Source organism: Trachypithecus francoisi, unplaced genomic scaffold, assembly GCF_009764315.1.
Source record: "Trachypithecus francoisi isolate TF-2019V2 unplaced genomic scaffold, Tfra_2.0 Lachesis_group8, whole genome shotgun sequence".
NCBI lineage: Eukaryota > Metazoa > Chordata > Mammalia > Primates > Cercopithecidae > Trachypithecus > Trachypithecus francoisi.
Window position 1 is genome coordinate 4,319,579 of NW_022681473.1, and position 24,339 is coordinate 4,343,917.

Genomic DNA, 24,339 nt, shown 5'->3' on the forward strand with positions numbered 1-24,339 from the left:
AGGGATGGGATTTCGCCATGTTGGCCAGGCTGGTCTTGAACTCCTCCAGCAATCCACCCCCCTTGTCCTCCCAAAGTGCTGGGATTACAGGTGTGAGCCACCACACCCGGCCTCAGGTAGTTCTTTATAGCAGTGTGAGAATGGATAATACATACACAAACCATGCAAACACATAAACACAAGCATTCACAAGCACACACACACTGCATACACATGTGCATGCACACATAGACATACACACACATGCATATATGCACACGTGTCCACATGCACACACACCCACACTCATATGCACATACAAGCAAATACAAATGCATACACTCGTGATGCACACAAACGTGTAAACACACAGGCACATGCACACAAGCAAATGTGAACATGAGTGTACATGATACATGCAAAACAAATGCAAATGAATAGGCACACACATGTGCATGCACAAGTGCACACACGCACAAAGAGACAAAGTCCCAAGAACATTTAGAGCCACGCACAGGCAGGCACCAAACGAAAGAGATGCCTGTCAGTCAGTGCTGAGTTTGCAGGGTCCACTGGACTTTGGGGACGGCCTGTGAATTTCCCAGGCGGACGTCAGGCAGACAGCATTCAAGTGGGAAAAGTGTCGTATATTCGAATTTATTTAGATGAATGTCCAGCCACAGTCTGCTGTGGATTTGTGTACATTCGCTTTTTTAAAAAACGGTTTCCATAAAAGGATTTTTGGTAATCGCCTAATTTTTAACACAGTATTTATATACAAAACCCATTTCAAACTACTTACTGTACAAGAGCAAAGAGAAGCATCAGATTGCATGATTTTAGCAAATAATGGAAATCTACGACACCTATGAACTTTGATCACAGTTGGCAGATTAAAGGGAATGTCAACATCACATCAATGATGTGTTCGAGACAAATATATTTCTGTTTTTCCTCCTGGCCTTTGCTAAAATGATGTTTCTCTCGGTGCTCGAGAAATTTCAGAGAGTTGTTTAGTACCATTGCTGCAAATTTAGATCACTCATATCATTTATGAGACTTGGTTTATACACTTTTAAAATAATTGTCCAACAGTGACATTCCTGTGAGTAAAAATATAGAGAAGTGTTACCAAAATAGAAGCCTTTATTAATAAAATTCTTTGGTAGTAACAGTATTTTAAATTCCTCTCAACGCTATTCGGTTAACTAATAAATTCCCTCCACCTTTGAGCTGCAGAAAAAATATCCTCAATCTACCATATAACTGATATTTGAAAAAAAAAAACCCATAAATATTCTAAAGCTTCCTGGGGACCCCTGGAAGCCCCAAGACTTCTTGGAACCCTGACACCATCTGTGGAAATGCTTCCGAGGTCCTCTCTCTCTGCCCATTTTCTGGTCAACTGGTTTTGTCCCATAAGGAAGACGATCAACTCTGAGGTCAGCTTGCTGGGAGGGGGCAGGTGTGTGGCTGACAGCGGGGAGCCTGCCAGGGGTGCCAAGGGTGCTGGTTCCTGCTTAATCAGGGACACTTGCGCCCCCGTCTCGCTTTCCAGGAATAACTGGGATGCTCCCACGCCCGCTGTGTGGTTCAGGGATGGGCCACTTCTCTCTCAGCCACTGAACTGATGGGAGGAGAAGGCGATGGAAAGTCTAACTTTTCTGAAACAGGCAGGTGACACCTTTTGGAACCAGAATCAATCATTATTTTTGGTTGGGGTTTCCATTTTCCCTGAAGCATTGCACCAGCTTTTGCCGGATGCCTTGGCTTAGCATTTTGCCTCTATCTTAAGGAATTAGGAGGATTTAGAGGAGGGTTTCTAGGGGCCTTTGCTCACTTTACGCTGCTAGGGAGACTCAAGTTTCCAAGCATTTTTTCTGCAAAGCACCTGCCTTTGCTACCTTATTGCCCTATTACCAGCCATCATTTTGATTCATCTTGAATACTACGGATTAAAAACAATCCCCTGCATAATGGCTTTGTGCAAAAGCAAGGGAAAGAAAACAGAAAGAAGAAAGGAAAATGTCCTATCGGAAAGTGTCCTCCATGTTTGCAGAAAACCCAGGACCCACCGGGCCCTGGCGGGAGCGGGAAGCCGCCTGCCCCTGGGAGAGGGTGCCCGTCAGTCGGGATGCCCGGCTGGCCTGCCCAGCCCCGCTGGCATAGCTACAGGACGCCCCCGTGGTAGGCATGGCTGGGGGCTGGGCCGCTGAGGCTGTCTGGGCAGGCTTTGGGGTTGTGGTGGTTGCATGGCGGCTCGTCCTTCTGCCGCTCCTTCTCCATCCAGGTTTCCAGCAGCTGCTGCTTGTCTTGCTCCTCCCGCATGAACAACTCCACCATGAGCACCTTCTCCTTGTGGATCTGCTGGCTGATGTCCTTGGGGATGTCCGGGATGACCCAGTCCACGAAATCACTCATGAACATGACCAGATTCTGGAAGGAGGAGAGGCAGCGCGTGGCAGTGGGGAGGATGGCACCTGGGGAAGTGCTCCCGACCTCTCTGCCTGGCCCCCACCTGGTGGAGCGCCACCCCATGACCTCCTGGCCTGTTGACCTCCCTGGGCCTCAGTTCCCAGAAGGTATAAAGGAGGCACAGAACCACCCGGCAGGCGTTTGGGAAATGTTGGCCGACTTTCTCGAATGCATCTGAACTCAGTAATTGGGAAAATCACCTGAGTCATTCTGAATTCCTCGACCAGGAGACTCAGGAAGTGACCTGATGGGTCACGCATCGCCAAATCTAACAAGCATCGAGGCTTTGGGGAAAAGCATGAAACTGGAAATAGCCACAAATGGATCAAACTTTTAGTTTGCAAAGCCTCCCAGGGCCCCCCTGAACATCTACCACCTCCGTGGAGACATTTCTGGTGGACAGAAGGCAGCACAAGTCAGTTTTTATGGAAAAACGGAATCTTGTCGTTTGCTGAGCGTCTGTCCAGCTAGCATGTGTGAGCACCCCGGGCTGAGCAGTTCCCGCCATGGGCGGTGCTGGTGCCATCTTGTCGTTTGCTGAACGTCTGTCCAGAGAGCATGTGTGAGCACCCCGCGCTGAGCAGGTTCCCACCACAGGCGGTGCTGGTGCCCCCTGGATTGGTGTCTTCTCCTGGTTGGTGCTCCCAGTCCCCAGCTGTGGCTGGGACTGGCTGCTCATGCTTGCAGCTACAGAATGTATGCTCCCTCCCATCTCCCTCTTCCCAGCCTGGTCAGCCCAAAGCAGTGACCGGCCCATCTAGGGTAAGGCCAGGTCTGGGGTGCCATGCATGCTCCGGGGCTCCCTTGGGATAAGGTTGGGCTGTCTCTGGCCGAGACCCCTCCTTGCTGGGCTCTCAGGCTCTGGCCTGCGGAACTCAGCCCCACACACCTTTTACACCCCTTGCTGTGAAAAGCTGATGGATGAGGCCGCCGAGCTTAGAGGAGTGGAAGGGCCTGCCCTGTGACAGAGCTGGGACTTGAACCCAGTCCTGGGGATTCCAGCATCAGAGCCCTTGGCCCACTGCCTTCCTAGCATCGACTTAATCAAGGCTATAGGGACACCAATGAGCAGAACCTTAGCAGTGCCCACAGCCCAGGGGGCCCCCTCTCTGGGACCTCAGCTGCTGGTGCATAGCTGGCACCCTAGCCGGGGGTCCCGTTCCACTGGGAGTCCCTCTGGCCTCAGAGAGTTGGCCCAGACCCTACCCCAGAGGCTGGGCCAGCTGGGGCTGGGTCCCCTGGCTGTTGGCTGTGGCTGGGGTCATCTGAGAACCCACTGCCCTTCTGTCTGTCCTGGTTCTGCCTGCTACCACAGACACGGTATGAGAACAAGAGGGACAGAGGTGGAGTCCCCTTTCTCCATGTCTCTCTCTCTTTCTCTCTTTTTCTTTCTCTTACTCTTTCTCTTTCTTTCTTTCCTTCCTTCCTTCCTTCCTTCCTTCCTTTTTCTTTCTCTCTCTTTCTTTCTTTCTCTCTCTCTCTTTCTTTCTTCCTTCCTTCCTTTCTTCTCTCTCTCTCTTTCTCTCTTTTTCTTTCTCTCTCTCTCTTCCTTCCTTTCTTCTCTCTCTCTGTCCTTTCTTTTGAGACAGAGTTTCACTCTCATTGCCCAGGCTGGAGTGCAATGGTATGATCTCAGCTCACGGCAACCTCCGCCTCCTGGGTTCAAGTGATTCTCCTGCCTCAGCCTCCCAAGTAGCTGGGATTACAGGCACCCACCATCATGCCTGGCTAATTTTTGTATTTTTAGTAGAGGCAGGGTTTTACCATGTTGGCCAGGCAGGTCTCAAACTCCTGACCTCAGGTGATCTGCCCGGCTTGGCCTCCCGAAATGTTGAGATTACAGGTGTGAGCCACCGTGCCTGGCCCCTGTCTCCTTCAATAAAGACACTTCTACTGGATTAAACCCAGCAGCCAGTCAGAACCTTTCTGCCGGCACTCATCCCGCCCCTCTCTTTGCCTTCCTCTCTCATGAGGTTGTCTTGGGCCCTGTCGGTGCAGGGGGCCTGGGGTCGACCAGGTCACCTCCTCGGGTGTCCCAGAGCAAGTTCTCCAGGCCTCTGGAGGAGTCTCTGAACCCCCAGCTTTAGCAGCTTGTGCCTTCCAGACTGTGGGCATGGGATGGTCCCTTAGTGCCCCCATCCTCAAACCGGAAACAAAGAGGGACGCACCGCACCTGGAAGACGATGACGAACGCCAGCCGGGCTGCCAGGACGGCCCAGAAGTCCTTGGAGATGTCGTACTTGTTTTCCGACCACGGTGGCTCTCGGTAGTCTTTGTACCTGCAAAAGACGGTGGTGGAGTGGAGGGTGGGACTTCAGTGGGGCTCAGGCTCTGGCTGGAGCCAGGCAGCTCGAGGGACACCTGGGAGAGGCTCAGCTTGGTGTGCGGCTGCCTCCGGGAGGACAACCCTCTCTTGGGCGAGCAGCCTGCAGACCCGCACCCAGGGAGTGTCTCTCCACGGTGGAGGGGGGTGGTCAGGACTCCTCACGGGCCAGGAAGGACCTGAGGGGCTTCGTGTAAAACACATGTGCAGGAAGTATCCCCCAGGCCCAGCTGTGGGCTCACAGAATCAAGAGCAGGGACCATGTAGTCCAGGAGATTCCAAACTTTTAAAAGCAGTGGAGCCTTTGTTCCCAAAAGAAGTCTCACTGGATACTCCAGTAGGGTCCCAAGAGTGCAGAGCCTACTTGGTTGAAGTCGGGCGGGGGCAGGGGGTTCCCTAAGCTTGAAATCCCTGAACCTCAACCCAACCCCCATGCTCCACAGAGCTCCAGGATGGGTTCCATGAAACACAGTTTGAAAACCACCTCTGCAGTCCATTCCCTCTTTGAGGGAAACTACTGAAGAAAAAACCCGAGCACCTTATCAGCCAGGAGGGGTGGCTCGTGCCTGTCACCTCAGCACTGTAACCTCAGGCTGAGGAGTCAGAGATCAGTCTGGGCAACACAGTAAAATCCTGTCTCTGCAAAAAAAAAAAAAAAAAAAATACAAAAATTAGCCGGGCATGGCAATGCACGCCGGCATTCCCAGCTACTCGGGAGGCTGAAGTGGGAGGATCACCTGAGCCCGGGAGGGTGCAGTGAGTTTTTGATCACGCCACTGCTCTTCAGCTTGGCCGCAAAGTGAGACCCTGTCTCTAAAAAAAGCCAACCAAACAACAACCAAAACACCCAGCAAAACAATACCCTGAACATCTTATCAAAGTAACTTAAACAGCTTATCAAACATTTGCGAAAGAACGAAGCTAAGCATTCCATTGGTGCAGGTAGAGAGGCCCGTCAGGCAGCCGGCCTGGCCCGCCCTGCCCTGCCCGGGTCTGGGGCTGCTTTTCCCGCCTCCAGGGTTGCTGCTTGGTCCTCACCACCTTATCTCGAGAGAACGCGAGCTGCCCCTGGTTCTCGTTACCAGCTTTAGATGTAGCTGACTGATCTCCTGCTCGGAGAGTCAAGCTCACTCACACCCCCGCCCCACTGAGGCCCTGCCACTGACCTTGGCTCTTCGTGGATATGCTTGGAGCCTCAGGAAGGAGACTTGCCCCATTCAAGACCACTGCCCATGCTCCAGTTCTCCCCAGCCCCTCCCTTCCTCTTTCACAGAGACCCCGAGACGCCCAGGGTCTGTGGGGTCAGGGTGAGGTCTCTGCCTAGGGCCTCCCTCCCTCCGCGGCTCCCTGAATCTGGGGGGTGCCACACATCAGCTGGAACTTGGCTTGAATGGAGCTGTCGTCCCTACCCTTCATTGGAAAAGCTTCCCAAAGCTGGACAGAAAACGCCCCCACAAGGGGCAAGGTTTCCAAGGGCTCAGCTGCAGTTTGTGCCACTGCTGTTCACTAAAAGCTGAGGTCAGTCGGGGATACCAGGAGAAGGGCCACCTGGATTTGCAGGCATAGTCCCGGCCTGGACCCACATCCCTGGTGCCACCCACTCCAATTACCACCTTGCTGTGTGTCCCCTAGGCAATCACTTGACCTCTCTGGGCCTCAGTCTGGGCATTCCCTCACTTACTTATGTCACAAGCATTTATTGACCAACTACTATGTGCCAGACCCCACTCCAGGGATGGAGAATTCAGAGGGGTACCCAACAGATAGGGCCCTTGCCCACAGAGCTTGATTTCTGGAGGGAGCTGGATGGGAGTCTCTGAGGGCCTATTTGGCACTGAGCTGCCAACCCCTGAGATAGGATCGGGCTGGGCCATGGCTGTGGTGCCAGCTGCTGGGCCAGGCAGAAGTTGCACAACCTGCTTTCCCATGGGAACGAGCAGCCCTGTCCTCCCAGTGTCAGAAGCCACACGCACCAGCTCGTTCCTCTTTATTCTGTGTTCAAGGCTTTGCCTGCTAGCATCTGTCTCCTCTTCTTCAAGTCATAGCACCTCAGTTTTCCTTAGGACCCCCCAATTCTCTGTGACCTCACACCCTGGCACATGACCCAGGCCAAACCAAGGAGAACCCTCCTCCTCGTGGCAACAGTGGTTGGTTCAGGAATGGACATTTGACTCAAGATAGGGTAGTAAGACTCAGTCCCTGGATTTTCGCTGACTATTGGGAAACAGAAGGTCTTCCCACAGGGGCTGCAGAGCAGAGAGGATTTAAGCCAGGAGCTGCTGGGGATCCTTTCCACCAGCAAAAGAATAATGTAACACAGAGGAAATCAAAGTGGAGAAGTGGTGCCAGAGTGGAGCCTGATGGCAAACTGTAGCTCCTGGATCCAGCCATGCCTGAAGCTATCCTGGGCTTCTTGGTTATAGGAACTGGTAAATCACCTCTAATTTCCTCCCCGCAAGCATTTACTTATTTATTTATTTATTTTATTATAGATAGGGTCTCACTCTGTTGCCCAGGCTGGAGTGCAGTGGTGCAATCATAGCTCACTGCAGCCTCAAATTCCTAGGCTTAATTGATCCTCCCACCTCAGCCTCCCAAGTAGCTAGAACTACAGGTGCATGCCACAAGGCCCAGCTATTTAATTATTATTATTTTTTTGTAGAGATGGGGTCTCACTATGTGGCTCAGGCTGGTCTCTAACTCCTGAGCTCAAGTGATCCTCCTGCCTGGCCCTCCCGAAGTGCTGGGATTACGGGTGTGAGCCCCCGCACTAGCCTTTTTTTTTTTCTTCTTCTTTTTAAGCGAGTTTGCGTTGTTTCTTGACTTGCCCCTGATTTGAGCCTTGTCCAAACCTGGGCTCTCCCAGAAACCCAATAAACATGGCTTTTCAGAGAGGGGAGCAGAGAGCAGTACCTGCAGATCTGCACCTCGTAGCCCAGGTCCAGGGGGTCATTGGGGGCTGTGCCGTTCTGGAAGTCACTGACGTTGAAGGAGGAGAGGGTGTGGTTGACGAAGCCGTGCATGGTCCCGTTCTTACTGTACATGTAGAGGTACACCAGGCGCGGGATGAAGTCAGACGTGAAGGAGATCACAAAGGCCTGCGCAGGGGACGTGGCAGTGAGGGGGACCCCCAGCCTGGGCACAGAAGGGCCGGCCGCAACCGGGGGTGACCCATCCACGGCCACACTGGGCCCTGGCCATGTGCCACTGTCCCTGGCGGGGACCATAGCTGCACAACCTCTGCGTGCTGAGAGAATGGATGTGGGGTTGCGGGTGCTCCTCTCAGCCCCCTGGCAGCTGAAGGAGAGTGCCTGGGCGCCAGAACAGCGCACTCCTAGGAGAGAAGGCACCAGGCGGACACTGGCTGCCTCTTGCTGCCTGTGTGGCCTTGGGCAAATTACCCAACCTCTCTGTGCCTCCATTTTCTTCTTGTCAAAACAGGGCTAACAACCCTCACACCATGTATGCACTGTGCCTCTGGGCTTGTTGGAGAAGGGAATGAGGCAGGAAGGGAAAGTGCTTTGTATGCTCTCAAGTCCTCACCCAGCTCATTCTATTATAGCACCAGCTCTGGCTGGTGCCCTTACAAGAGAGGAACCCAAGCCCCAACGGCTGCCTCTCACACGGCTATGTGGCCTTGGGCAAATCACCTAACCTCTCTATGCCTCTGGTGTCTTCCCTGTCAAATGGGGCCATGACAGTCCCCGCCTCCAAGGGCTGTGTGCAGACTAGTGGGCTAGTGTGTGGAAAGAGCTTAGAAGGGTCTAGAACATTCTAGGCGCCTGGTGAATGTACCTGCTCCAACCTTTTTTTTTTTTTTTTTTTTTTTTTCAGAGAGAGACATGGTCTCACTATGTTTCATTATGCTGGCCAGGCTGGTCTTGAATTCCTGGCCTCAAGCGATCCTCCCACCTCGGCCTCCGAAAGTGCTGGGATTACAGGTGTGAGCCACCGCACTCAGCCCGCCGTTATTGTTGTTGCTGCTCTTGTCCTCAGGAGATGCCCACTGTGCCCCACAGCTGCTCACAGAGCCTACTTGTTGCAGACAGGATGTACCTCTGTTCCCAGCTCCGCCAACTCCAGCACAGCGTGGGCTCTGCCTCAGGACCCTGTGCTCCCTTGTTTGGGCAGGATAAGGAGCCATCCCAGTGTGCACACTCTGCCTGCAGTCTCCCTGTAGTCTGGTGGGAGCGTGTGCCTGGCAGAAGAGGTTGCCCGCCGGGAAAGGGCTCTGTTGGAGGGCTCTGAGGGGCCCTTCTCCGAGGCTGAGTGTCACCCTCTGTCCTCTGTGGGGGCCTGCTGACACCCTGACTTGGCATCACGGCCCTGCAGGGGCATTGATTGTCAGCTCTGGGGAGCCACCCCGTGCCCGCCGTGGGCACGGTGTCAGTTTTTGGTGGGGAGGATTGGGCTCAGCCAGAGGGTGGAAGGGACAAGAGCCATGGGGCCCTGGCACAGCGGACTCCCTGTGGCTGCCTGGGGTTCTCATGTCTGGGATGCAGCCTTGGGCTTGAAGTATATGCTGGAGACAGCTGGGCACAGCTAAACCCAGGGGGGATCCAGGCCATGGGCAGAGTCAGACAGATCCTGATGGGGAAGGCTGAGGGCCGGGCCATCCTAGCCTGCGGGTCTGGGGATAGGAGAGGCTGGAAGGGGCTGCCATGCTGGGGAGGAGGCTGAGGGGCCTGGAGCCCTGATTCTTAGCAGAGCCATGTGTGAGGCTGATGAGAGCGTCCTTCTCGCCCCGTTTCAGCATCTCCCAAATCTTCTCTATAGAGCAGCCATATGTTTCAGACTAAGGAGAAAAATCAACTTTTTTCTTCAAATAAGAGAACAGAAAGATTGTCAATAAGGAATCTCTGTGTTTCTCTCACTCTGTCTCTGTCTTCCCTTCTATCTCTGTCTCTGTCTTCCCTTCTATCTCTGTCTCTGTCTTCCTTCCTATATCTGTCTGTTGTTTATTCTCAGTGGACTTAGGGCCCAAGGTGGCCATGGTGGAGAATTTTGCTCAAAGCTTGCAGAAAGGCTGGGCACAGTGGCTCATGAATGTAATCCCAGCACTTTGGGAGGCCAAGGAGGGCGGATCACCTGAGGTCAGGAGTTTGAGACCAGCCTGGTCAACATGTCAAAACCCTGTCTCTACTAAAAATACAAAAGTTAGTCGGGCGTGGCGGTGGGCGCCTGTAATCCCAGCTACTTGGGAGACTGAGGCACGAGAATCGCTTGAACCTGGGAGGCAGAGGTTGTAGTGAGCTGAGATAGTGCCACTGCACTGTAGCCTGGACCACAGAGTGAGACTCTGACTCAAAAAAAATTAAACAAAAAACTTGCAGAAAAAGTTTGAAGAGAATTTTTTATGCCTCCCCAGAGTGCACCCTCCCCACCCCATGCGGTCAAGGGACATTTATAACTAGAGAATCCCGGCAGCCTGGGGCTGCACCGTGGCTAGAGGTAGAAGACCCACGCCCAGCTCCTTCTCCAAGGGGCCCCTGGCCGCCTGGCAGTTCAGCCAGGACTTCATTCTACCGAGGTCCCTGGTGTCACTCACATTGATGATGACAGCAAGCTTCCCGATGCCTCTGAGGATATTGTACCAGATTCCTGGGGGAAGAAGAAGTCACAGTTTTAAAGAGCCCTGCACTCTCAGTCATTCCAGCTACCAGGCAGCAGCCTGAGCGGGTACCATCCTTGCAGGGGCCAGGCTTTCTCACAGCAGTCAGAGGCTTACAGCAACCAAGAGTCATTTGCTCAGGTCCTGAGGAAGCCAGGTCAGTGCCAGGGCCTGGTGTGTACCAGTCCTTTCTGACAAGCTCACCAGCTTCTAAAAGAGGTGCTTAAAGGCAGCTGCTCCCTCAGTGGTTCTGCACGATCTCCCCATGCACCTGTGTAAATACGAGTTGGCTCAGATGAAACTTTTTTTTATTCCTAAAGTGACTAAGATTCCATTGGGGTGCAGCTCCCAAAGCTCTGGCGGAGGATGCTTGTATTCAGGGCTAGGCCAGACATGGCTTTGCCGCTGAAGAACAGTGCCAGGGCCCCTGGCCGGTGGCACTGAGTCCACAGCAGTGCAGGTCGAACCGTTCCCCATCTGCACACCCCCTTGCTCCCTTTACTGCAAGACCCAGGGTTGCACCAAATCACAGATGAACGAGAGGATCACAACACAATGCCCCGGGCCATGCTGGCCTCTCCATTCATCTTCCCAGCGGCCATGAGATCTAGCAGGGCCCAGGAAGGAGTCCCTCAATGGCCCAGGAAGCAGGGCCTCACTGTTGCAATTCCTGGAAATGGTCCAGTGTCCCGGACTGACCCCTGGCTCACCCTAATTGCACCCTATCATGCCCAGCAATGTCGTATGCAGTGGTTTGGCTGGGAGCCCAATCCTGGGGCCTGCTCTCCATGCCCTGAGCTGGTGATAACTCTGAGATGGGTGATAACCAGCACTCGTCAGAAAGGACCAAGATGGAGCAGATGGACTTCCTGCCTGTGCAGGAGGCTGCAGGGAGAGCTGTACATAGCGTTTCTGCCCTGAGCCGGTGATAACTCTGAGATGGGTGATAACCAGCACTCGTCAGAAAGGACCAAGACGGAGCAGATGGACTTCCTGCCTGTGCAGGAGGCTGCAGGGAGAGCTGTACATAGCGCTTCTGCCCTGGTAGCCGAGGGGAGTCTCTCAGTCCCCGTTTTTGGGGTGCATGCTGGTGGTCTGCAAAGGCAGCAAGAGTTCAGGCCCCCTGTGTGGCCCAGAGCTAGAAACCACAGGCTTAGATGAAACCTCCGAGACCAGGATCTCTTGCTCCCTGCCCCCTGCCAGCTCCAATTCAATGACAGACCACAGTCACAATCATCATCAATCAAAAATGCCACTGCAGGCTGGGTGTGGAGGCTCACAACTACAATCCCAGCATTTTGGGAGGCTGAGGTGGACAGATGACTTGAAGCCAGGAGTTTGAGACCAGCCTTGCAATATGGCAAAACACCATCTCTACTAAAAATACAAAAATTAGCTGGGCACGGTGGCACATGCCTGTAATCCCAGCTACTCGGAAGGCTGAGGCACAAGAATAGTTTGAGCCAGGGAGGTGGAAGTTATGGTGAGCCGAGACCACGCCACTGCATTCCAGCATGGGCAACAGAGAAAGGTTCTGTCTCAAAGAAAGAGAGAAATACCCACTGCAACCCATTGCTGGTGGGCAGTTTGAGAAGTGACAATCACTATTCCCTGACCCCTGTCTCCAGTCCTCGGGCCATGGGAGCCATCACCTAATTGTAGCTCCGTTTGATCTTTTGCACGGGCGCAGCGATCCTCAGTTTATTTTTCTGCTGGAGCAGGTGGTGGGGCAGTCACATGGGCTCTGCACACTAGCAGCCCTAGGGCCACCCCATCCTGAATAAAGCACCTGGGAACGCAGGTGCGTGAGGGTTGGATGGCACAACCCTACAAAGTCAGCACTGAAGTGCTCCCTCAGGAGTGGGAACACTCCCCGCCCTGCTTCTCCTGGCTGGGTGTCAGGGCTGAGGGCCCTCCGTGGACTTCGAGCTCCTGGGGCAGGCTGCTAATTGCATGTCCCTGTAGCTTCTGGGTCTAGCTTGGTGTCTGGCACATGAGGTGGGTGCTGCTGGATAAATGCCTGCTGAGTGACTGCACGAGCGTAGAAAGCCCTTTCCAACCGGATGCTGGCGCCGGAGCAGAGGCTGCAAAGCAGTGGCAGGCAGGCCCCATCCAGGCTACATGGCCATTTTGTTACGCTTGCCTACTGCTTAAAAATGCAGACTGATGTTTAAAAACCGGGAAAATGTATTTTTAAAAAGTCAAGGCCGGGCGCATCGGCTCACGCTTGTAATCCTAGCACTTTGGAAGGCTGAGGCGGGTGGATCACCTGAAGTCGGGAGTTTGAGTCCAGTCTGGCCAACATGGTGAAGCCCCGCTCTATTAAAAATACAAAAATTAGCTGGGTGTGGTGGTGGGTGCCTGTAATTCCAGCTACTCAGGAGGCTGAGGCAGGAGAATCGCTTGAACCCGGGGGACGGAGGTTGCAGTGAGCCGAGATTGTGCCACTTCACTCCAGCCCTGGCGAATGAGCGAGACTCCGTCTCAAAAAAAAAAAAAAAAAAAAAAAATCGAGACTCCTCGGCTCTGGTCCTGGCTGGCTGGTGCGTCTCCTTGGCAACAGCTGGCTGTGACGCTGTGATGCCCAGGGCGCCCCCTGCAGCCGGGCTGTGCGCCGCAGCTCTGCTGTCTGTGCCGGGGCCTCCCGGCGACCTCCGACCTCCATTATGGCCGCCTTAGCATCCAAATCCAGACTCCGACTAGAGAGTTCAATGTTTCAAGCAATGTGGGAATGGACACACTGCTCTGTGGCCATGAAGAACACTCCTAGGACTTAGTCTCACTTGCGCGTGCGGCCCACCTGGCCCTTGGGGCTCTGAGTTTGAGACCTCTGAGGTGGGGTGGGCCTGGGGTAGGGGTTGAAGTCTTTGGCTGTGGGGCTCCCGAGGGACGCGGCTCCTGAGCTCAGGGCCTTGGAAGGGCAGGACTCAGGCAGGCGAGGGGGTCTGTCCAGGTGATTGCTCAGAGGGCCCAGAGAGACAACAGGAAATGGGAGGGATGAGGAGGGGATGAGATGGAGCCGGGAGTGGGGTCTTCCTCGCTCCTGGGCCTGGATCGAGCCTGTCCTGACAGGTCTGCAGGATATCTACGTCCAGGAGGATGACTCTCCGTGTGGCCCTGCACATCCGTGAGGTGTGTTAGAGAAATGCAGAACCAGCACCCCAGCCCCAGCCCCAGCCCACGGAATCCGCCTCTCCTGGGGTGGGGCTGGGAACCTCGAGTTATTCTGAGGCACACTCCAGGGAGACACTCACTGCTCTGAGGATCTGTGTAAACTAAAAATAAAATTCTAATCCCCTCCTCAACCATTTAAATGGTGTCCATTATCTCGGCCAGGGAAACCCCAAGTTAACCTGAAAAACTGATTCAGGTCATGACAGGAAGCAGGGGGCGTGGGAAGGGTCGGACAGGCCTCCTCATGCCTTCCTCCCTTTTGAAATTCAGCAAAAGCCGACCAGCACGAACATCAACACAGACCTTAAGTCTGATAAACATTTACAGTCTGTTCTCTCTGACGCCTGTTACCTGGAGGTTTCATCTGCACGATAAAACCTTGGTTTCCACAACCCCTTATCATAACCCAGACTTTTCTTTTTATTGATAATAACTCAACCAATTGACAATCAGAAATTTTAAAAATAGGCCGGGTGCGGTGGCTCACGCCTGTAATCCCAGCACTTTAGGAGGCAGAGGCGGGCAGATCACCTGAGGTCACGAGTTGGAGAAACATGGTGAAATCTTGTATCTACTAAAAATACAAAATTAGCCAAATCTGGTGGCACACACCTGCAATCCCAGCTACTCAGGAGGCTAAGGCAGGAGAATCGCTTGAACCCAGGAGGCGGAGGTTGCATCATGCCATTGCACTCCAGCCTGGGTGACAAGAGTGAAACTCTCAAAAAAAAAAAGTGTGTGTATACATACACACACACACACACACATATATATACCTATAACCTGGAAGTCACCCCACCCTGTCCCGCCTTTCTGGACCAAACCAATGTATATCTTAGATGTATCTGATTGATGTTTCACGTCTCCCTAAAATGTACAAAACCAAGCCGTACCCGCGACCACCTTGGGCCCATGTTCTCAGCACCTCCTGAGGGCTGTGTCATGGGCCATGGTCACTCATATTTGGCTCAGAATAAATCTCTTCAAATATTTGATAGAGTTTGACTCTTTTCATTGACATCTCTAAGTAAAAAGGGATGCTGTGCTTTTGGAATACTCTTTGGGTGGGCTTCTTTTATGACAGTCCTGTTGGGGAAAACGGCCTCAGTTTTACTTCCCCAAATAAATTCCTTGGTTTCTTTCCCAAGGAATTTTTCCCACTCTAGGGGATGCTAAGCCCCATTTCCCAGAACAGTACAGGGAGGTATTTGGACAAAGCCAGGTGCTTGGCGAGGCCACCACTCCTGCCCACAGGCAGGGCCTGGGAGACGAATGGAGGCTGCGCTTTCCCACCAGCAGGCTGTGAAGCACCAGGAAGAGAACAGGAAGTTGAAGCCAGGGCTGGGGAGCTGGAGCAGATTCCCACGCATGGGCTGCGTCCCTGCTGTGACCCGCTGGATGGCAGGGTGATCAAGGCACCTGTGCTTTGTGGCACAGCTTCCCCCAGCCACCCAGGGCCTCAGGGGTGCAGGTCACAGGGGCCACAGGGGCCCTCTGTCCCCTCGAGGAGCTTGCCTGAGGGCCCTGCACGGATCATAGAAGGAATATAAAAGCCTCTTCAAGGAAAGGCTACGGTTAAGGAATCCATAAACAAACGAGTGAAAGGAGGGCAGATTATGCCTTCAGCCAACCGGACAGGAACCAGGAAGTGAGTAGCTGATCCGTAAGAACTGAGCAAAAACAAGCCAGGTGCAAAGAGTCCAAAGAGGCACGCGGAAGGCCTGCTGCTGGTGGGGACGCCAATGCCTGCAGAGGGACTGCAGGAAGCCAAGGCCACTGAGCTGCTGCTCTCTTTCACCCTGGTGGGTTTGCAAGCTTCATTCAGCCACCATCTGGGGACAGCCAGAGCTTCTCGAAGCAGAGGGCGCCAGAGCAAACACACACGCACTGTGATGCGGCAGGTGGCGGGCAGGGGTGGGGTACTGTCAGGTGCCTGAGCATCGGGCCTTTGTGAGGACTCAGTGTGGGCTGCATTCTTCTCTTTGTTTTCAGCTGTACCTGCTGGAATGGGGTAGCACTCTTTTCTTGACTGCCGTGGGGCAGGGAGCTCCAGAATTTCCGAGGACTGCAGGGAGCTCCCCTTTTGGGGTCTTTGGTACACAGGGTGAGGTTTTCAGAGGCAAACCCTCTATGCATGCAGGAGGCCCCGGGCTTGAGCTCTCTGGTTCCTGCTCAGCTCTGTTACCGCCTGGGCCTCGGTTTCCTATCTGGAAAGTCGGACCGAGGGAAGATTCACTCAGGCTTCCCCCCGGGGTTCCCTGGAGGACACGACAGGCTGAGGTTCTGAGAAAAGTTCATGTTGGAGGCAGCTCTGTGGCGCGATCTTCAAAGCAGCGCTATGCCGAGGCACAGCCTGGGGTACAATCTCGCCTTGCTCTTGAGAGCGGGTGTGCAAAGACGGCCATGGTGGCCTGTTTTTTGATAGCCTCTTTCTCACTTGTCCCACCAGCTAAAAATAACCTTTTTTTTTTTTTTGAAACGGAGTCTTGCTCTGTGCCCAGGCTGGAGTGCAGTGGCGTGATCTCGGCTCACTGCAAGCTCTACCTCCCAGGTTCACGCCATTCTCCTGCCTCAGCCTCCCAAGTACCTGGGATTACAGGCACCTGCCACCATTCAAAATTAAAATGCCACCACAAAAATTAGCGCTCCCAGCTAATTTTTGTATTTTTAGTAGAGATGGGGTTTCACCATATTGGCCAGGCTGGTCTCAAACTCCTGACCTCAGGTGATCCACCTGCCTCGGCCTCCCAAAGTGCTGCGATTACAGGCATGAGCCACCATGCCAGGCCCTGACCTTTTCCACTTTTAAGTATGAAATGAAAATGTATGAAAAGTGTAGCCTTTGGGTGAGAACCACTGCCTAAGACTTGAGGACGTCGTTTCTGGGTCCAGGAAGCCTAAAATGTTCACTCTGGCTCTTTACTGAAAACAAGTGCTGACCTCTGACCTAGGGCACCAGCAAATCAGCGCTTCAGCCTTGTACCACCTCTAGCCATGTAGGGCTGTGGTATGAGGGGCTCACCCGTGGCCTCAGCAGAGGCAGAACAGGGATGTAGGTGGTTAGCGGGATCTTCGGAGGGTTAGTAGCTCATGGCTTTTAAAGCCTTTGAAATTTGTAAACAAAACCTCACAGGGCAGTCTAATACAGACTGTCTGTGTTCTGAGTCTTCATTACCCGGGTCACCCAGAGAAGAGATGATGTGGGGAAGCAAAAGTATCCAAACACAGTGCCATGACCTCTTACCCAGGAGCCCTGGGATGTCCCTCCCTATAAGGCACCCAAGTTTCCAGGCCCCTTTCAAAGCCAGGGCTTTACACAGTGCAAACGTGAAGCTGCAGGGTGAACTGCAGGGTGAATCACTGCTATCCTATGGTCTTTGACCTGTGAAAATGACAATTTCATCTGTTTTAGTCTACAAGACAGCCAAGCGTTAAGAGAAGCCAGAGTTGAAGTTATCTTGGAGCCAGACAGTGGAGGATTGGTGGATTTGGTCACCAGTGGATGCTGGGCTTGCCACAAGGGGCCAAGGTGTGGACCAAAGAGCTTCCAGCCAGGACAGAGCCGCTAACAACTTAAGGAGAGAACACGGACTAGGGTGAGGTGATCCGAAGGGTGTTTCCAGCGAGAATGACACACATACCAAGGACTGGAGAAGCCCTTGGAACAACTGAAAAAGCTTCCCACATTTCTTTGTTTTTTTGAGATGGAGTCTTGCTCTGTCACCCAGGCTGGAGTGCAGTGGCACGATCTCGGCTCACTGCAACTTCTGCTTCCCAGAATCAAGGAATTCTCCTGCCTCAGCCTCCTGAGGAGCTGGGATTACAGGCGCACACCACCACACCCGGCTAATTTTGTATTTTTAGTAGAGATAGGGTTTCACCATGTTGGTCAGGCTGGTCTCGAACTCCTGACCTCAGGTGATCCACCTGCCGTGGCCTCCCAAAGTGCTGGGATTACAGGCATGAGCCACTGCGCCTGGTCAGTTTCCCACTTTTTGTAAGATTATGTTTGGCCTACAAAAGTCTAACCCAAAGCTATCTTATCAAGCTGGTATGGAATCTTTATTTCAGCAAGGTGATATCCCCAATACGTAATCCAACCTTTTGTTTATTCCAATAATTAGTACAAAGGTGCTATTCTCACTAAAATTGTGTTAAATTTGAGAAAAAATGAATGCATGTTTGTAATTTTGTTTTCACCCTGAAAATTGGGTCCTACGATAAGATAAGATGGGATCACCCATCCTGTGAGGGCTGGCTCTGCTGGAGGCCTGCGTGGGGCTCCCGTACCCCTCACCCTCCTGGACAGATCGTCGTCCTGTCTCTGCTTAAATGCCTCTGGTAACAGGGAGCTCTCTAACCCACAAGGAAGTCTGTTCTGTTTTTGACACCTCTGACTATTAAAGTTATTCTTTTTCTTTTCTTTTCTTTTCTTTTCTTTTTTTTGAGACAGGGTCTCTCTGTTGCCCAGGCTGGAGTGTAGTGGCATGATCACATCTCACTGCAGCCTTGACCTCCTGGGCTCACACGATCCTCCTGCCTCAGCCTCCCAAGTAGCTGGGACCACAGGTCTGCGCCACCACATCCAGCTAATTTTACTTATTTTTTTGAGACAGGATCTCACTCTGTTGCCCAGGCGTGGGCACAGCTCACTGCAGCCACAATCTACGTGGGCTCACTGAACCTCCCACCTCAGCCTCCTGAGCAGCTGGGACTATAGGCACGCACCATCACGCCCAGCTAATTTTTCTATTTTTTGTAGAGACAGGGTTTTGCCATGTTGCCTACGCTGGTCTTGAATTCCTGGGCTCAATGTAGACACAGGGTTTCGCCATGTTGCCTAGGCTGGTCTTGAACTCCTGGGCTCAAGCTGTGCATCCTCCTGGGCCTCCCAAAGCACTGGGATTACAGGAGTGAGCCATGGTGCTCAGCTCAAGTTATTCTTTACGCTGACCTGAAATATACATTCTCCCAACCTCACACCCTTTCTCCACGTGGTCAAGGTGCCTTAGTGATGGGGTTAAAAAGCTGGAATTGAGTTGCATCTTGGCTTTGATTCCTACAGGCAAGTCATGCAATGACTGGGACTATTCTTCCCTGTCTGCAGAGGGGGGCTCCTTCCTTCCTTTTCTCTTTTGTGAACATTAAATGATGCCATGACATGCAATATAGGAACGCACATGCTGAACAGCTAACACTCCTTTCCCGTTGGTCTCGCCCCAGCTCTGGGGTCACACACTTGCTACAGGTGGGTGTCACCAGCCATCAGAGAGGCAATGTAGTCTCTTGTACATTTTTACCCCCAGGTAGGTTGTTGAGACCTTCAGATGTCTGGGACCCACCAACGCATCTTAGGAAGGGAAGGGTGGGGACAGGGCTAAGCAAGCCTCCACGTCTTGTGTCACTTGCCTCCCAGGCTCCACCTGGCAAAAGCTGAGTGACGAGCCCCAGGAGGGACACCTGGTCAGCTCTGGCTCTAGCTTCTGGAGCGTGGCAATCCCCTCCCCAAACCCAGCACACATGTGGAACTGGTCCTGCCGGCCCGTGGGGTCACTCACCGATGTCTTTGGCTCTGACAGCCACTGGCCTTCGGAGCTCAGTGACAAACTTTTTGGCGTCCAGGCGGATCTCAATGATGTTGTTCAGCAGCGCAAACAGCGGGGCCAGGGGGAAGGAGGCGACAAACAGGGTGACAAAGCCAAACTGGATGACTGCAGAGAGAGCCCAGTGCCAGTCAGCACCCCATGAGCCTCAGCCCATAAGCGGGGACTCCACCGCCCCGTGTGCCGAGCTGCACAGGTCTGGCTGCTGCCCCACCTCCAACGAGCCCACCTGCATGGACCACCTGTTGGGACACACCCTCCATGACCCTGGGTGACCTCCAGGAGTGGACTGAAGGCAGAATTCCAAATTTTGCTCTGAATCTGTGTTGGACTCTTGAATAAAGGGAGTGCTCACTTAGCCATGGCTAATCTTTTTTGAGATAGTCTCGATCTGTCACCAGGCTGCAGTACAGTGGCACAACCATGGCTCACTGCAGCCTCGACCTCCCAGGCTCAATGAATCCTCCCACCTCAGCCTCTCGAGTAGCTGGGACCACAGGCATACACCACTATGACTGCTTAATTTTTGTCTTTTTTGTAGAGCTGGGATTTTGCTATGTTGCCCAGGGTGGTCTCAAACTCCTGAGCTCAACTCATCCACCCAAAGTGCTGGGATTCCAGGCATAAGCCACCTCGCCAGCCTATGTCAAATTAAAAAAATCATCACCAAAAGGAAAAGGACCATCGTGAGCTCAAAGGCCCAGCCTGTGGTCATTCCCCTGCCTGTGCTGGGAAGGGACGTGGCAGTGGCTCTGCTGCTTCCATCATGGGGGCTCCCTGGGACCCGGGGGACCTGCCTGCCTGGCTGCATCTTCCAGAGCCCCAAACTTTCCCTTGCATCAGGCCTCCCGGATCCGGGTGGGACCCAGGACAGTCCCTCCCCTCTGCCCCTGCGGCCCTCCCCCTGGGGATCGTCCCACCCAGGAGCTGGCTCTGGGGCTTCTTGGGCTTTGGATGCCGCATCCAGCACGGGGCTGGGCTCCTAGGAGAAGGTCAGGAAAAGGTTGCTGAGTGGAACTGAGCAGGAAAGCTGGTTCAGGAACTGCACAGCAGGACCCAGTCCAAGGGCGTTTGGTGCCAGACGGTAAACAAGGAAGCCAGCAGAATGTCACCATGTGCCTGGCGGGCTGAGTGTGGGCATTGTTAGCATGTGGGGTAGGCCGTGCGGGGTGCCCTGAGTGTGAGCACTGTTAGCATGTAGGCTGGGCCATGGCGGGGAGTGCCCTGCAAGTTCTGTCCCTGGGCTGTCTTGCTCGCCCTGGCAAGGTGGGCGGAGTGGGAGTTCTCTGGTCCTGCCTGAGGTCCCTGGAGGGGATGAGGGATCGTTTATGTGGGGTAGTGAGTGCTGTGCATGAGGGCCGGGGGCTGCTGAGGCCTGAGGCTGTGGGTCACTCACCAGGGTGAGCTTTCTCACTTCCGAGTGGTGCTGCCTACTCTGGCATTAAGGGTATGACCGGGGAGCTGGAGACACTGCCAGGGCTGGGGCCAGGGAGGGAGGGTACGGGGGGTGGGGAGGTGAGGCATTCCCAAATGGGCTTGTTCTCCCCATCTATCCACATCCGTGGCTTGAGCCTTCCTTGAAGGAACAGACTGGCAGCCCATGGGGTGGGGAGAAAGCCAGTGGGTGTGGAAATGTGCCTTGGTCAGTGGGGACAGGGTGGGTCATGGGTGAACCACTCCCTGTGTATGTGGGCAGGAAGCGCCTACTCCAGAAATCCCCTTTGTCCAACCCATCAGGAACTCGGGACGTGACGTCCAGCCACTAGGAAAACAAATCCAGGGAAGGGGCTGCCAGTCTCGTGGCCCACTGCAGGCTGTGCTGGTGTCTTGGGCTCTATTCTCCCTAGGATTTCCTGTGGAAGGAGTGACCCTGCAGGCAGGGGAGGCCACCTCCCAGACCCCGTCCCTCCTGGATGAGTGGCCAATGCTAGTTTAAACAGCTGGGAGCTGTTTGCCCACCGGCCTGACCCTGGTTCAGCTTGGACTTTATTCCAGGAGAAAACAGAGAGGAGCCACAGAACGCCACACTTAAGACTCCTCTCCTCTGGTCAACAGCAAGTTGCTCCTTGCACAATTGTCTGGGGAGCCAGGAGCGACATATGTGGACACTTCCGCCAACAGGAGGGGCACAGGGCAGCACTTGCGGTGAAATTAAACAGAAACGCTCCCCGCCCTCTAAGGGGCCCTTACCCCGAGGCCTTTGTTCAAAATGCAGCCTGCCAGGTCTCAACTCGAGCAGACCAGGAACAGCCTGGGAACGGGCATTTTAGAGCAGTTGACCTTGGTGGCCAGGGGCACTGCATGCTGGGAGCCCCGTCTGATTCAGTCTTCCTGACTGCCTTTGCTCATCCATTCAGTCAGCAAACACACACTGAGCACTCATTGTATACCTGGACCTGCTCTAGGAGCAGGGCTATGGGATGAGGAGTTAGAGAGGGCGTGGCTACCATCCTACCAGGGGCAGACAGAAGAGGGATGACGGGGTGAGGCTGTCTGCTGGGAAGCAGAGGAGGGGTGGGGGGCGTGGCTGTGTCGGGCAGGGGCTGCCCCTTTCAAACACAGTGGTCAGGGAAGACCTCTCTTTTGGGGAACACTCGGAATAGAGCCCGGGAGGCAGGGAGAGAGTGAGTCATGCAGGTATTTGGGGGAGGGCATTCCAGCAGGGCACATCTAGTGCAAAGGCCCTGGGGTGGCCCAAGCTCCGTGGGGCTGGGGAGCAGCAAGGAGGCCAGCATGTGTAGAGAACAGGAGCAGGAGGGAGAGGTAAGTGACCAGGTCAGGGAGAGTCCAGAGCCGTGCGGATCGCACCTGGCCTCTTCCCGGTTCTCCTTGGCCACCCCCTAAAGGTATGTGCCACCTCTTGGCATCCTCCTGGCCAGCCACACGATTGAGGAGGGTAAGGCTCAATCCCTGGGTCTCCTTTGAGCACGTGCTCTGTGCTAGGGGCAGCTGTCGCCAGCCCACAGGTAAACAAGTCCTGGCTCCTGCAACTCAGGAGCTCACCACCAGTAAGGGGAGATGAGTCATGGACCCAAAGTAGGAGGCTTGAAGGGCCTTGGGGCTGAGACGAGGGACCTTGGATTGCAGGCGGTTTCAAGTGAGGAGGATCTTGCAGCTTAGCAGGGCCAAGCCCTCGGCTGCTGAGGGAGACTGAGGGAGGAGGAAGAGCTGCACAGCCGTGGCCGGGTTCGGGTTGCACTGAAGGGAACCGTGCCTGGGGACCGTGCCTGGGGACCGTGGCTGGGGACCATACCTGGGGACCGTGCCTGGGGACGGTGCCTGGGGACTGTGGCTGGGGACTGTGCCTGGGGACCATGGCTGCTTGACCTGGGCCTCTGGAAGACAGGACAGCCATGCTCACCGACCCAAGGGAGCAGCAGCACCAGGATCCCAGGGTCTGCATCTCCCTCCTCCCCGCCTAATGCTTCTGGAGGGATGCTGGGCACCGCGGAGTCGGGGGCATCATGCCCCTGCAGCCCTTCCCCAATCCAGGTGGCATGCTGGCCTGATTTCTATCCTGACGTCACCTGCCTGCCCCGGTCGTCACTCACTCATTTCCATGTACTCTGGGGTGAGGCCCGCGAAGGGCTCCAGGTTGTAATCCACCTCATACCGCTGCTTCCTCTTCACACACTCCTCGTGGTCAGGGGGGCTCTGCCGCTTCAGCTTCAGGTAACGGATGAGCTTCTTCATCTTCCTGAGAGATGTGACATCACACAGTTAGGTTTGCAGAAAGGTGAATCTGGGGCTCGGGTCTGGCACCTCTGGTGATGTATCTTTTTTTTTTTTTTTTTTTTTTTGAGACAGAGTTTCACTCTCTTTGCTCAGGCTGGAGTGCAGTGGCACTGTCTCAGCTCACTGCAACCTCTGCCTCCCGGGATCAAGCAATTCTCTTGCCTCAGCCTCCCGAGTAGCTGGGACTACAGGCACATGCTGCCATGCCCAGCTAATTTTTTGTATTTTAAGTAGAGATGGGGTTTCACAGTATTACTCAGGCTGGTCTTGAACTCCTGAGCTCAGGCAGTCCGCCCGTCTCTGCCTATAATCCAAAGTACTAGGATTATAGGCATGAGCCACTGCGCCTGGCCTCTAGTGATATTTCTAAGTTTCTGCTTTAAATCTAGAATTCACTTGTTGGCAATCATTTCTTTATCAATGATCTCCTCTGCCATTTCCCCAAAAGGCAGGGGGTAAGCGTCACGGCTTTGCTGGCTACAGAAGGAAATGGAGGTGCAGGGAGGGCAAACAGCCACTTGTGACCCACAGGAGGGCCCAGCAGGCATCAGGGACACAGGAACAGTGGAGGCTGGTCATCCCAAGTGGACTCTTGGGGAAAGACACAGATCATGGAAAATGGCCCAACAAGTTCCTGACTCCAGAGACCTAGCAGCCGTTGGGGAGGCGGGAATGGGACATGGATTTCTGAAGGGTACAAGGTAACAAGGAGGCCGAGTCCCCCAGCCTCCATCTGGAAACCCTGGGGAGCCAGCATTGGGCTTGGGGACACCTGGTGGTACCCCACATCCTCAGCCAGCATGGAGTGGGGTGTCATTCTGACTTCCTCTCCCTCCTTTGTCCAAAATGGAGTGGCTTTATTTTTTAATGTTTTTATTATTTATTTATTTTTTTGAGATGGAGTCTCAGTCTGTCGCCCAGGCTGGAGTGCTGTGATGCGATCTTGGCTGACTGCAACCTCCACCTCCTCGGTTCAAGGGGTTCTCCTGCCTCAGGCTCCCATGTAGCTGGGACTACAGGCGTCCACCACCACGCCTGGCTAATTTTTGTATTTTTGGTAGAGACAGGGTTTCACCGTGTTGGCCAGTCTGGTCTCGAATTCTTGACCTCAAGTGCTCCGCCCGCCTCAGCCTCCCAAAGTGCTGGGATTACAGTTATGAGCCACTGCATGTGGTCCTGTTTTTGTTTTTTAAAACAGGGTCTCACTCTGTGGCCCAAGCTAGACAGGGTGCAGTGGTACAATCATAGCTCACTGCAGCCTGGAACTCCCAGGCTCCAGCGATCCTCCTGCCTCAGCCTCCTGAGTAGCTGGGACTACAGGCATGCACCACCACACCTGGCTAACTTTTTATTTTTTGTAGAGGTGCCGTCTCGCTTTGTGCCCAGGCTGGTCTTGATTTCCTAGGCTCAAATGGTCCTTCTGCCTCAGCTTCCCAAAG

At 54.0% G+C, this 24,339-nt stretch overlaps 1 protein-coding gene across 13 annotated transcripts in view; it reads right to left on the reverse strand.

The window, feature by feature from the left end:
• Window positions 1-617: 617 nt before the first annotated feature.
• ANO1 (anoctamin 1) overlaps window positions 618-24,339 on the reverse strand; it is a 225,918-nt gene continuing 202,196 nt past the window's right edge. For 10 of the 13 annotated variants that reach the window (XM_033205187.1, XM_033205197.1, XM_033205192.1 and 7 more), the window contains 6 exons: window positions 22,717-22,862; window positions 19,121-19,273; window positions 10,326-10,378; window positions 7,691-7,875; window positions 4,628-4,733; window positions 618-2,415 (listed from right to left, as the gene is read on the reverse strand). In XM_033205187.1, coding sequence (XP_033061078.1) covers window positions 2,149-2,415; window positions 4,628-4,733; window positions 7,691-7,875; window positions 10,326-10,378; window positions 19,121-19,273; window positions 22,717-22,862 — 910 coding nt within the window. In that variant the 3' untranslated portion in view covers window positions 618-2,148. The remainder of the gene's footprint in view (window positions 2,416-4,627; window positions 4,734-7,690; window positions 7,876-10,325; window positions 10,379-19,120; window positions 19,274-22,716; window positions 22,863-24,339) is intronic. The other 3 variants (XM_033205191.1, XM_033205195.1, XM_033205196.1) reach the window with 3 other exon arrangements.